We start from the raw sequence: 13,924 nt of genomic DNA, 5'->3' as shown, positions 1-13,924 counted from the left end.
AAAGATCTTCCCTTAAATATTTTTCTCGATAGCAGCAAAGCAATGGATACTTTTTGTACTACACTCCTCTGTTTATAGTGAATTACAGCTGAAATCATCTTATATATGGTTAATGCCACTCCTTGAAACATGTCAATATTTTTAAATAGTATTCATCAGGTAATAAAAATGCACTGCGCTTTCTGCTACAGAACTTTCCTCCCTCTTCTCATATCAGGATGATAATATACATTGGGCTGGGGCACTTATTTGAAATGAGTGTTTCCATTTAGATCACCTTAACTAGATCAAAGAGGAAGGTATGAAACTGTGTGGTGCTAATATTCAACAATTGTGATTGTGATCCCCGCAAATTGTTACATCCTGCAACGATTCTTTCCTTGCCAAATATCATTCCATGCTTTTTAGCAGACTTTATGATGTCTAGAGCTGGATTTTAAAAGGAGTGGTGAAGTTAGCAAAGCATAGTTGCCTTGGTCTAAATGTAGACTTTTTTTTACTTAAATTGCAGGCCATATGCAAGTTTTCCTCCAAGGCTGAGAGATGCTCTTTCGCTCTATTCTTTCTTTCCCTTCACCCCTGGATGCATTCCATGCCATGTTTCGTCATTAACTTGTTCATACTCCTTTTAAATTCACCCTTTGCTTTGTTCAGATCTGGGTCCTACCATTCATCATTAAATCCACCGCTTTGCTTTTTACCAGCAGCCTGACCTGTTCCCCTCCCCACAAAACCATTCATTTTCCATAGTCTTCCTACAAATTGAATTTATCCCCCAGCTACCGTGAACAGAGCACTGTAAATATAATTTTGTTTCCTGCAGCTGATGAACGAACACGAGATTTTGCTGAGTCCAGCAGAACTTGGTCTTCAGCAGGTATTTTTTTTCTTTTTTACTCTCTGGAGGGTGATCTCAGTTTCTCTTCTCATGTGCCTTTCTGTCCCAAGGAGGCAGTACTCTGGTGCCTCCTTGTTCTGACAGTGTTCTCTTCCCTTCCTTTGGGGTAGCAGGGCTGAGTGGCTTGAGAAGGTACTTTGCCTGACAAAAGCAAAGCAGAGTGTTTCCTTGACTGTTCCTTTTCATGAGCAATTTAAGTCTATGCAGGGCAGAGCACAAGCCAGTGATGTGGAAGCAACATTATCCCTCTAATTTATCTCCCAATTTTTACTGTAGTGCCCATTGCTACCACATCAGAACTCAGTTTATACTTTACTGACCAAAACTGCTGAAGAATATTGCCAATAGAAGGTAATAACGTGTTCACATCCTCTGTTGACCGCAGCCTCAAGCTAATGCTAATAAGGATGCGACAAGAAGGTTTCTTCCTACATGCTTGATTTTTGATATGCTAGAGATAAGAATTTGAAGCTATAACTAAACTGGATTAAGGTCCAAACTAGGAGTTTATAATGTTCATCCTGAATCATTGCTGAAGAAGTTAAAGGGCATAAATCTCAAAATTATTCAGAGACACGCTTCAGTATTGAAAAATTGGAAAGTCAATAGTCTACATTAACTGTTGCCTGCATTACAGGAATGTCAGCTTACAGGAAGGAAATTCAGCCTAGAAATACTGACAGCAACATTTCCTCTGTTCTTAATTTAACTGCTATTCTTGTGTATGGTCAGCCTTCAGTCCAAGCCCTGTTACAGGGAGTGTCAGGGAAGAAGTTTGGGCCAGCCCCCCTGTCTGTGCTGTCGACAGGGCTCCTGAGGGAATAGTCTGGCATTGGGTTTTGGATGGGAGATGTATTGAAAACAAATCCAAAAAGCTGCATGGCAACTGCTACAAACATCACTAAACAAAGACTCGACAAATCTTGGGAGCCAACATGACCAAAATACCAGAAGGAAACAAATAGTAGGAACGCTTTGCAGCTGTAGTCTTTTTCATCTGATTTACAAATATTCTTTAGGCCTCGCAATATACTGGTGACGTATGTACATGTAATTATACACAGTTTGATATACAGCAAAGATTTTTATTGACGTGACTAAGGAAAGTCCAACAGCTAGAGCAGAAATCAGTTTAGTCCCAATTTCTACCCATCTTCTCGAGAATATAGCAATCCTTGAGAACAAGACCTTGTGTCTGCTCCAGAAGGGGCCTTTTCTACTCTCCTGCCTGTAAGTTATCTCTCCTAAGGGTGGAGTTCATAGCTACCTACATGTAGCTATGAGTTTCCAAACAGGAGTATGAAAAAGAAGAGATGTGGTTAGATGTTTTTAGTGCGAGGTGACCCTGCCCATGGCAGGGGGGTTGGAACTAGATGATCTTGAGGTCCTTTCCAACCCTAACTATGATCCTATGATTCTATGTTTGCCTCTGATTTGAGATGCAGGTGGTAAAACATTGATGAATGTAAGGACTGAAGGGTATCTCATACATAAATGCCTTATGGCATGGGTAAATTTCAAAGTCAAAATGTAGTTCAGTCAAAAAAAAATTACCCTATAAATAATGATATTCTTTTCTGGTTTAGCTCACTAAATCCACATCTGTTTTACTCCAACTACATACCAAGAAAAAGCTTTTTCTAAGATAATTTGAAGCAAACTCAGTTTGGGCAATCAGACTCATGTCTTTCTTCTCTGCACATCATTACTGATAATCAAAACTCTGGAGGACAGGTTGCACCCTTAGTCTATCTCCATGCAAGCTGGTTAACCTTTTCCAGTACAGGTGTTAATTTGAGAAAGATGTGGAGGCTTAGCTCCTCAAGCACTTTTCATAAAAGCATTCAGTGGCTTCAGAAACACTTGGCTGAGAATCATCTGTCCCATTGGCTTTCAGAAGGTTTGTGTTCCTACTTCCTTTTAGAGTATGTCTACACTGCAGTTGTAGTTTCATAAGAGAGGATATGAGGGATTCTGGGGAGGGACTCTTCATCAGGGACTGTAGTGACAGGACAAGGGGTAACGGGTTAAAACTTAAACAGGGGAAGTTTAGATTGGATATAAGGAGGTAATTCTTTCCTGTGAGGGTGGTGAGGCACTGGAATGGGTTGCCCAGGGAGGTTGTGAATGCTCCATCCCTGGCAGTGTTCAAGGCCAGGCTGGACAAAGACTTGTGTGGGATGGTTTAGTGTGAGGTGTCCCTGCCCATGGCAGGGGGGTTGGAACTGGATGATCTTAAAGGTCCTTTCCAACCCTAACTATTCTATGATTCTATGAGCATATATACCCAAGCCACCTTTAGCCTAACCTTGATTATCATAAAACCATAGAGTCTTAGAAGAAGTAGGGTGGGAAGGTTCCTCAGGAAGTTGCTCAAAGCAGGGTCGACTGTGAAGTCAGACCAGGTTTCTCAGGGCTTTTTTGATTGATCAAGGATGGAGACAACACAACCTCTTTGGGCTCCCTGTTCCAATGCTCGACTGTCCTAATGATGATTTTTCGTTTTTTTCTCCTCCTATAACCAGCCTGAAGCTCTTTGCATTTCAGTTTATGTCACTGCCTTCTGTCTTCCTGCTGTGCACTACTATGAAAAGCCTGAGTCTGTCCTTTGACAACCACCTCTGGTAGCCCAGCCAAAAGCCCTGTCATCTCCAGGCTGAGCAGACCATGTTCCTTCAGCCTCTTGTCATACAGGAAGTGCACCAGCCCCTGACCTTCTCTGCGGTCCTCTGTTGAATTCACTTAATTTCCCTCTGAACACAGCAATCCAGCTAATTTCTTAACCATGTGCTTGTCCACCTATCCAGGCCATGATATCCCAACTGGTTTATGAGAATGTTATGGGATATCAAGTTAAAAAGATTTAAAATAAAAGACATCCATAGCTCCACAAGTCCAGTCATTTTGTCATAGCAGGCAGGTGGGTTGATCAGACATAGAATCATAGAATAGTTGGGGTTGGAAAGGACCTTAAGATCATCTAGTTCCAACCCCTCTGCCATGGGCAGGGACACCTCACATTAAACCATCTCACCCAAGGCTTTGTCCAACCTGGCTTTGAAATGATTTGACTCTAGTAAATCCATGGTGACTGTTGCCAGTCACCTTTTCTGTATGTGCCCAGAAATATCTTACAAGAGGAGTTGCTTCATATTTTCGGTTCCACGTTCCCAGGATCCAAAGTGAGGTTGATGAGGCTGTAATTCCCCAAAACATCATTTGGGTCTTTTTCAAAGATAGGTAGAGCATTTGCCTTTTTTCAGTTACTGGGGATTTTCTGATCTCTATGAATTTTCAAAGATGATAGTGTGGCAAGGGCATCAGATTTTACTTAAAATTTGGTAGATATATTGAATGAATTGTATTAGGCTTTGGGAAGGGCAACTGATCTGTGGAGTTACAAGTCTGAAGTCTGCTTTCCCCTCTGGCCATATGAACTGGCTTCTTTGAAAGAACTGCCTTTAACCCCATACACTTGATGAACTGATTAATAATGACGATCCTCTCTGTTTCCACGTCCCCAGTGACCTTCCATGGATTAACAGTGAATGGGCAGAGGCAGAGAGCTGGGACACAGGCTAGAGGGGAGATGTCTGGAGGGTCTTATGAATTATTTCTTGATCTTTACCTGGAAGACTTTGTACATTACTTGCATAAGCTCAACATATGATATTTATCTTCAGCGAAGATGCTTGCATTTCACACTGAAATACTGGACTCATTCTGTCTGGTTGTTCTACTGGGGAGATGTCAACAAATAGAGATTTTTATTATAAATGCGTTTATTAATTGAAATTACTTGACTTGGTTTGCAAATATGACTAATCCAGCCTGGCTTTTGAACTGTAACCAAGTTACCTGACTTTAAACTCAAGTGACTCACTGCAAATGGTTTCTGCTTGCTTTTTTACTTTCCTGCATTGCCCCTGCTTTTGGTTACAGCAGCACCCTCAAAGTCTGACCCACACAAGGCTGCCTTCCCCTGTCACCTACTGCACCCTGGTGAGGGCTGTTGCCTCCGGTACTCAGTGCAGCACCACAGCCTCTGCCTCATCCTGAGAGCTACCCTCAGCTTCATGAGGCCACAAAGGGGAGAGACGTTGCCACTGTCTTCTTGTGTTCTTTCTGGAGCTCCATGCTGCCCAGTTACAGCCTGGGGTGGGATGGTATCCCATAGCCCAGTGCTCCAGGGGTGGTCCTGCACACTCCTGCCTTGCCATTCAAAGTGAAAACACCAGAAAGGGGGACCATGGTCTGAGTCATTGGGTGCCTGTTGTTAATTAGGGTCATGTAGCATAGAATCACAGAATGTTTTGGGTTGGAAGAGACCTTAAAGCTCATCCAGTTCCAATGCTCCCGCCATGGGCAGGGGCACCTTCCACTAGACCAGGTTGCTCAAAGCCCTGTCCAACCTGGCCTTGAACACTGCCAAGATTCACTTCTGGATATCTGAATCCAAATCCCACTGATAATGAATGTGTTTCAGTAAGCAGCTACTGGTTTAAAAAGGTAATCCCATGTATCACTCCCTGGTCAACTGTGTTACAGCTTTGCTCCAGAGGTAGATCGGCTTGCTTACTTCAGTGAATAGGAAGATCACATTTGTTTTCATGATATCATGCAGAGCTTCTACTCATCCTGTCTAAAATATGAATTTTTATGTTCTGTCCAGGTAGAGTCACATTGGGTAGGTAGGTAACTGTCTAGGGCCTGCAGGATCTGACTTAGGGATGTGAGCAATACTTAATTATAAATGTTGCTGAAGATAAGGTGTAATTATCATTGTCACTGACTTTCAGTTCAGCTTAATAAAAACTCTTCTCGTGCATGTACTCGATGCGTGTGCATTAAGCTATGCTGAGCTCTATCTAACTCTGTGTTTTTTAATTCCTTCTGTTGTCTGCCAGCAATTTTCCTTAGTGGGAGAACAAAAGCGGGTTACCAACAGAGAAGATTAAAAAAGAAAATCTTTTGATATTTTATATTTATTCTGCCATGATCACAATGAAAAGCTCTTTTTTTTTTTTTTTTTTTTCCTCCCCACTTCCTACAGGACAATTTGCAAAAAGAAAGAAGACTTCGCTTTGGTTCACAGTCTCTCTGCTGGTAGTGTCTGTTTTCATACTGACCATAGGTCTGGCAGCTACTACAAGAACAGAAAATGTTACCGTGGGAGGCTACTACCCAGGCATCGTTGTGAGTACAGAACCCTATTTTAGATTATTAGGTACAGAGATAGCAGGTGATAATTCAGAGAAATTATTATCAGCTATTATGGGAAGCTCCGATAAAAAAACCCACAACAAACCAACAACCAAACAAAAACAAACAAAAAACCCCAACCCTGAACAGTCCTGTTGCATTTCACAGGAGAGATGTGTGTCTTTGGTTTGACCTCTTTCTAGCATGTGTGATAAGGTAGGGGGGTAAAGTCGGTCTTCTGAAGTGTCAGAGGGGGAAGGCTGTTAGGGGGCAGAAGGCGGGCAAGGCTGCACTGCACAGCAGTATGCTTGGTACAGGATTCTGCGTGAGAACCTGTGCTTGACTTCCAACTGGTCTCTATTGGGTGTGTAAGTGACTGGACAGGAGGCATGGGATAAATTTAAACAGCCTTTTAGAGGTTTACTGTTTCAATAACAGAAAAAACCACTCTGCTCTCTTGTCCATGTGCCTGGAATTCTGCTGGGTCTATCACAGGGAAAGCCCTGTGGATGGGCACGTGGAAACTTCTCCCTTGAGCCTGCCTAACATCCTCTTGTGCAGTCTTGCTGCCAGTCCTCTTGTACAAGATCCTCTTTCAAAATCCTTAGTCTTGTTTTTGCCTTGGGAACTGGCCGTTTAAACATGTTCCTGCACTGGGCACAAGATTTGAGTTGCATCTACTTTGCCCTGTGGTGCTTCTGTGACTTCTGGTGAGGGCTAGCCCTGTCAGACTCTTGTCAGTTCAACCCCCATGGCCCATTCTGATCTCAGAACAAGGGACTGGTCATATCCAAAAGCATGGAAACCCCTGGAGTCAAACCCCCCAACATTTTAAATACCCAGGCAGTGATGTGAAAAAGAGCGTATGGGCAGCAAATTAAAAAAGGCCCATCTGCATCATTTGGTCACCCCAAGCTAGCCAGGAGGCAGAGGGTGCTAGGTGAAGAAAGAAATTTGTGTAGTTAGGCACCTGCTTATGTATGTGACTTCACCACTACCAAAACGTGTTGTAAGGTACTGTTATTTCTTGTTCTCTCTGGAACGAAATGCCCAGAGAAGATGGATATGTATCTTTTAATACTGTGCATACATTTTGCATTCCCATTAATAACTGCTGAGTTACAACTGTTCCTCTTGAGCAAGTGCTCTTCTATCTTAGTGTCATGTTAGAACTGTTCCTCCTAAGCAAGTTCTCTTATATCTTAGTGTCATGCTGAGAATAGGTCTTTCAGAAAGATAATTTTGGAATAATGACCTATAAGGAGTCATGTTTTAAAATTAGAACAAAAAGTAGTTCCAAGAATAAAACCTGGAAAGAATGAATTTTCCTTTCATTAAGCTAAAATAGATTAATTTGAATTAAAATCTTTTAGAAGACTGTATTACCTGCATTTGTTCCCTAGAAAGAAGTTTGATTTTTAAACTGTTGCCTTTAATAAGTGTAATAGGTAATAAACCCATATGCACGGACCAGGTTATTTCAGCACTTAGCTTCTTTTAGGAATAACAAAATGGCATTAATAACCAGATAGAATAGCTAGAATTTATCGGAATGCTTTGAAAACAAAACCTTTTCTTAATCATTTTCTCCCCTCAAAAGATGGTGAGGGCTAAATAATTTTCATAAAATTCAGAATGTTTTGTGCACATGAGGGGTTACTGAAGTAACTGAGAAAGGGTGATGGGTATTGTCGGTTTAAACTTCATTAATCCACTAAATATGACAAACCTTTAGCAGGAGTTAAAGGTGCTATGCAGACCTTGCATGCTATCTTGCCAAACGCCTTGTCAGAGGTCTCTGACGGCACTGCTGCATTCGTGCCTCCAGTGCAGCACTGGCAGATGGACCACGGGATGGCCTCTCCTTTGCCAGTCAGCAGTCAGCCGCCTCTTTCGGGATGAGATGACCCTCAAAAGGTGCTTCTCTTTTTCTGGTAACAGCAGGGGGAGCTTAGAAAACCAAGACAGAGCTGATCCCGCACTTCGGATACCTAAAGCTGGGGTGAGAATGCGACACTACGTATTTAACTACTGGGCTCAAAGAAAGGAAAGGTTATGAGGTCAGACTGTTAATTACAGCTGAAAATAAGAACTAGTTCTCATGGAATCCAGTAGCAGAATATTAACTTCAAGGGTGGTGGGTGAGATTTAAATCTCCACCGACCTTAAGTAAAGGATCTTTGTCTTAAAACCCATGCAGAATTAGGCTGTAACTTGCAAAGCCCTACATAGGTGAGTAAGACTATCCACTTGCATAGATTTACTTGCATCTAGAAGCATTTGCAGAGCAGGGCTTCAGGGCTAAGTCTGATATAATATCTAATAATATAATATCTATAAAATATAATTTGGGCTTCTGTTTAGTTCCCACTGGCTTCAAGAAATTAAGTTAGGTGCCTTAATTTCTTTGCATACGTGGTCACTGGTCATTTGTTTTGGAGAAAGCATTTTTATAAATACATCTTTATAGTGCTAGGTATTATCTGCGTTTATGCATCTAAAGTAATTGAACATAAAATATTTCTGTGTGTAGATGAGTTAGTGTAATGTTCCACTTTGGAAAGTGTCTGCATTTAGTAGATTATTGCTCGATCATCTGTTTAGGTTTCGGAATGTCTTTGTGGAACAGACTGCAAAGCCAGACAGAGTTGGAGCTTGTTCAGCCTCACTTCCTTATAAATACTGTTTATACTTTAATGTCACTTCTCTATGACTACTGCTTGTATTATTTTCTTTTGCTATTTTTATAAGGCTTCAACCAGGAGTTTACAGGGTCCAATTGTCCCAGTCACCATACTGATCTGGACTCCCATTCCCAACCCAAATAGCCTATTGTCTAAACAGACAAGAAACCAAGTACATATGACTCTAATCCAATCTCAGCAATGCGTGCCTTACAATGTAGTCTCTATGGTTCTGCTTCTTCTGATTTAATTGTCATTGTTCTGAATTTTCTCATTTTTTCTTCGCATAGGTAATACTACTCCATTCTGTGTCCCCTGCATCAGCCATAAATGGGGCTTTATGGATTGCTCCCATTGGCATGAGAAATGGGGCTTAGAACCAGGTGTCATTTTGATGTAGTTATCTTAATTTACAAAGTTGCTGTCCCCTGAACAAAGTGTCCTTGTTCACAGTTCCAAGTGTCTCTCTTATTCAACTGTCAGCATGGATATTCGTGCTCACTCTTTCAAAGTCTCTGCTTTTAGTCCTTGTGCCTCCCTTTCACATAAATCTTCCCAAAGCACTCAAGAGCAGCTCTCTTTTCTCTACATTTGCTTTCTTGAGAGGGTGTGATGGATTCCTGTTGTGATACTGAGCGAGTAAAGTGCTTCCAGGGGATGTGCTTTCGGCTGTGAGCAGTTGTGCATAACAGCGAGGAGTTACGGGCATTGCTTAAGCCCTTGGCTGGGACATGCTGTCCTTAAAAACTTGTGCTTGGAGGAAAGGTTCTGAACCATACTTGGGGCTCTCCTTCCAGAAAGGGCCTTAGGTTCCTTAGACCTGTCCATGCCCTGTCCATGGGTAGGTTGGGTGGGAGCTGAGGAGGTGACTAGGAGTGAGTCTGGGAATTTCAGCCCTAGTGAAGAGCACAGCAAGGAGTGTGGAAGTGAAGTGGGTTGATACTGAGGTGACTGCAGGGCAGTGTGTGGCCAGGCAAGTCAATGGAAAGAGCCTGTTGACACCTGTGCTCCTGCTGCAGCTGTTTCCGAGTATGTGGCCAGTCGCATCTCAGGTGTGTGGCACCAGGAAGACCCTTTTTCTCCAAGCCCACATAAGCTGCTGACTGCAGGAAAGTCTGATGAAAGGCTGGTCTCACGTGTTGCTGTTGTACCTCATGTTAACCATGAATCCAAGGAGTTTCCACCTCTTCCAGCTTTCATGGACCCATCATAAGGAGGGAACTTTTCCTGCCAGCATGGTGTTGAAGCAGTACTTGGAGGAACAGCAAGGCCAGCTTACTCCAGCATCCCTTCCTTTCCTCTCTCCTGTGGCTGTTGGTGCTGCAGCTGTCCCATGCTGAAACTAACTGTACTGGTCCTTTTGCTGTTGTAGTGAGGAATTTTTCTGAGCTATGTGATAGTGTTTAATCATTAAAGTCAAACAAAAACAGTCCTAAGGGTCTGAACTTGGGTTACCTACATGACAGAAACATGTTAATTTTTTGAGGAAAACTCTTTGCCTGCAGTTGCCTAAAGCTTTGCAATTTTCCAAAATAATGATATATGGGCTAAATGTAAGTGTTCTTTTCTCTCATTTTGCTTAATTTTTAAAAAGAGCTTAAAACTGTGTGACTATAGTTAACAGTATACAGATTATAGAAGCATATGTCTCTGCAGGCTTCTGTTTAGTTCATGGAATCATAGAATAGTTAGGGTCAGAAAGGACCAACCCTGCTGCCATGGGCATGACAAGTTTTGCTCTGAATTAAAGAGCTGCAGTTGTGGTCATTCCCCATTACATTATATGATTTATGTCCAGCAGTAACTTCCACCCATTCCCTTGACTCACCCAAGTTATCCCATCTGTATGATACATCAGCTCAGACATCAATGTGGTGCATTTGTATCTTGACCAAATAAGCTGACCTCGTGTTTCTGTTGGTTTTGTTCTTGCCTTAGCTTGGCTTTGGATCTTTCCTTGGGATTGTTGGCATCTACCTGGTAGAGAACAGACGACAAATAGTAAGTAACAGCCCTTTTCATTTTCTTTTTTTTTTTTTTCATATCAGAATGTCTTGAAAAGCACAAAAAAGCAGGGATTTCCCGTTCACTTAAAACTGCTGTATCTGACTTAAAATGTTAGTTATTTGTTTCACCATTTCTGAGAAGTTTCAGAGAATATGAGTTGCCCAGTGACTCCATCTGTACAAGGCAAGGGATGGTCTGACTGCTGAAAGAAGCAGCCTGCTCTTTTTTACTGAAGTACTTTGCCGTTGGCTTAGTGAGTTGAATCAACCAGGTAGGATTAGCTGTGTGACAGAGCTTGGCCAGGACTGGGAAAAAGATGGGGAGAGAGACACAGTGCACAGGTCATGTCAATTTGGGCAGGAACAAGCCCAACACAGTCATATCAACAGTAACAGGTGACCTCTTCCTGTGCAGTTTTAAGTCAGGAACACTTTCCTGAAACTGTATGTGTTGAAAAGAATTAAAAAGCTGATAGCTCTGGCTGTCAAGATTCCCTGGCTAGGTGGGACATGATCTGACAATGCTGTGTAATTTGTATTTGGATTTAGCTTGGCTTTGCAAACCCCTTGTTTTTATTTATGTGAGGAAGTCAGTCTTGTGATTTCCGGTGTTCTTCTTCATGAATGCAGCCTTGTTCTCACTATTTGTAGGCAGACTTCTTTCATAATACCACTTTTTTTTTGCATTGCCTTTAAGTTTCAGTGATGTACTAGCAAGTATTCCCCTCTTCTAGCATTTTTTTTCTAGCTGGGTTTCCCAAAGGAATGATATTAAAAAAGCCATGATGTTTGTGTCTTTCTCTGTTCCCTCTTCCATTTTTTGAATGTGTTGACCAGTGTCAGGTGAGTTCAGCAGGGAGGCAGAGTCTTCAAAGGTGTGCAATTCCTTCAGGTTTCATGAAAATTCATAGGTGGGCAGAGGAGAGAATTAGGAATTAGTTGCCATATGGTGGTAAAGGCTGCAATGTCAGCTCACCTCTCATTAAACACTAGAGAATCCAAATGGGACATGACCCGTGAGACAAAAATCTGCATCAGGCCAGGCCTCATTAATTTTGCTACTGACAAAACAGCTTACTTGTTTTTAGGAATTATTGCCTCTGATGTCTGCATGTTTAGCAGGTTTTAAGTTGCAGACCCAGTGGTGGGCAGATGAAAATAGCTTTGTTTTCCACATCAGTCGTGCTACTTTACTAACAGGCATAACATTTTAGGGTTGTTTTATCTTTCATCTTTCCTCTACTCAGCTTTAGTTTTCTATGGTTTCTGTCCTTAGCAGAAAGTAAAATGACTGAAAACCATGTAAGATGGGTAAGCAGTGGTTAAACTATGTAATGCTCAATATTTTGTGTCATTTACACAAGGACTGTGGAGAAATAAGTGCATGGTATGTTTGGTATTAGTGCCTGTTTGCGCTTCCCAGCATGAAACAAGGAAAACTGCTTCCTGCTAATTACACTTAGTGATGATCTGACTGCTGAAAGATTGAGTTTCTGGGGAACAGACCCAGAAAATAACTAGAAAGTTTAATTGTGTGTCTTGCCTTGAGTACCGTCCACAGTGGGCTAAGCCTTTTCACACCGTCTTTGCAGAGGCTGAGCTGCTTGTTCTCAAAAGTTACAGGGATGAGATTGAAAGGGTTTATGTCGTACTGAACTGAGGGCAGTAATTATTCCCCGGGGTGTAACTGAGTATATTTGCTTGAAAGGGTTTAGGGCAGCTTTACAAATTTGCAGCCATCAATAAGATTGTAAAGATTTATACAAGCACAGAAATGTAACAGAAATATTGTAGTCCTGTAACTAAAAATTCCATGCATTGCAGCAGGACAAAAGAGGGTGGGAGGGAAAGGAAATTGTTTATTCAATTGCTTCTATTTTAGTGTGATTTTCTTTGAACAGTTACTGCAACATACTTTGAGTTTAACCCGGTGTAGCTTTGACAATTATCTGGCTTTTTTTTTTCTTTTTTAATTGAAAATGAATGTAGATCTATTTTAAATTGACCTTTTCTTGCGTAAATCTATTTATCTTTTTTGTCTTGAAGTTCTGTTTCCTTGCGACCTATCCTCTGTAAGTCCAGATAAGTTCGTGGGTGATGAAATGCAAAGTGCAATATCAAATATGTAATGACTAGCAGAACTAGTACAGCAAAACCCCAGCACTCAATAAATGCGGGCATATGGTTTGAGAAAGAACGAAAGCACAGTTAGGCAGAATGGACAATGTTCTGTTCTTAAAACACAGCATTAATAATATTGCACCTCTTTGACCTCATTCTTGGCATCCTAGGGCCCACAGTAGAAGTTCAATGTGCTGACCAAGGTATAACCCTTAATTCAAAGGAACTGCTGCTTGCAGAAGCAGGCTCTGCCTCATTGACTAGCATGATTTCACTTCTGCTCTTAGCATTTGTGCTTGGCTCTGCTATGCAAAACTTGGCACCAGAAGAACAAAATTTCCCCTTGATTAAAGATTTGCACTGATTTGGGATGTTTTTAACTGGCAAACGGCAAAAATTGAAGAATGATATGTTACTGTCCCTTTTTGCTTCTCTGTTCCCTGCAAAGCAGGTTATGGATTGAAGAACAGAGTATGTTATGTTGTTTTGTTCCAAAAGCACACTTAGTGCTGGATGGCTGGAAAATGTGATACTGCTCAAATCAAATAGATTTCATTGTAAAACATGAAGTGCCCTTGCTTGTTTCCTTGCTTGCCATCTCTTTACATTACAGTAAAAAGTATTTCCAATTAGAAAATGAGATGCTGAAGAAAATCAGATGAGTATAAAGGGGACAGAGAGGACAGGGAGGGGTTAGAGAAGCAGAAGTGACCCCTCAAGAAGTGTGAGTTAGCTCAAACCTCAGCACTGTTTAGGATGAAGACAATGGTCTGCAAAAGGTCTGAGACCTGAATTCATTCATTGCTGAGTCTTACTTGTTTTTTCTTCATACTAAGACACACCTAATTTTCTTTCTGACATGTCTAGGAGATCCTAGGACAAAAATCTACTGCTTAACTGGCTCAAACTGGTCCTTGACTTGTTTAGAGAGATGACTGTTGTGATTTTAGCGGAGGAGACACTGCTTCTGACAAAAGCAGAATTTGAAGACATGAGCAAAGTTAAAACATGGA

General features: G+C 41.6%; 1 protein-coding gene across 3 annotated transcripts in view; it reads left to right on the top strand.

The window, feature by feature from the left end:
- Positions 1–13,924, top strand: part of TMEM255B (transmembrane protein 255B) — a 65,329-nt gene that overhangs the window by 1,584 nt on the left and 49,821 nt on the right. For 2 of the 3 annotated variants that reach the window (XM_065675767.1, XM_065675765.1), the window contains exons 2-4: positions 824–877; positions 5,952–6,094; positions 10,723–10,785. In XM_065675767.1, coding sequence (XP_065531839.1) covers positions 824–877; positions 5,952–6,094; positions 10,723–10,785 — 260 coding nt within the window. The remainder of the gene's footprint in view (positions 1–823; positions 878–5,951; positions 6,095–10,722; positions 10,786–13,924) is intronic. The other variant, XM_065675766.1, reaches the window with a different exon arrangement.

The sequence above is a fragment of the Lathamus discolor genome, chromosome 4 (genome assembly GCF_037157495.1).
Source record: "Lathamus discolor isolate bLatDis1 chromosome 4, bLatDis1.hap1, whole genome shotgun sequence".
NCBI classification, from domain to species: Eukaryota; Metazoa; Chordata; class Aves; order Psittaciformes; family Psittacidae; genus Lathamus; species Lathamus discolor.
This window is presented reverse-complemented; position numbering and strand designations above follow the sequence as displayed.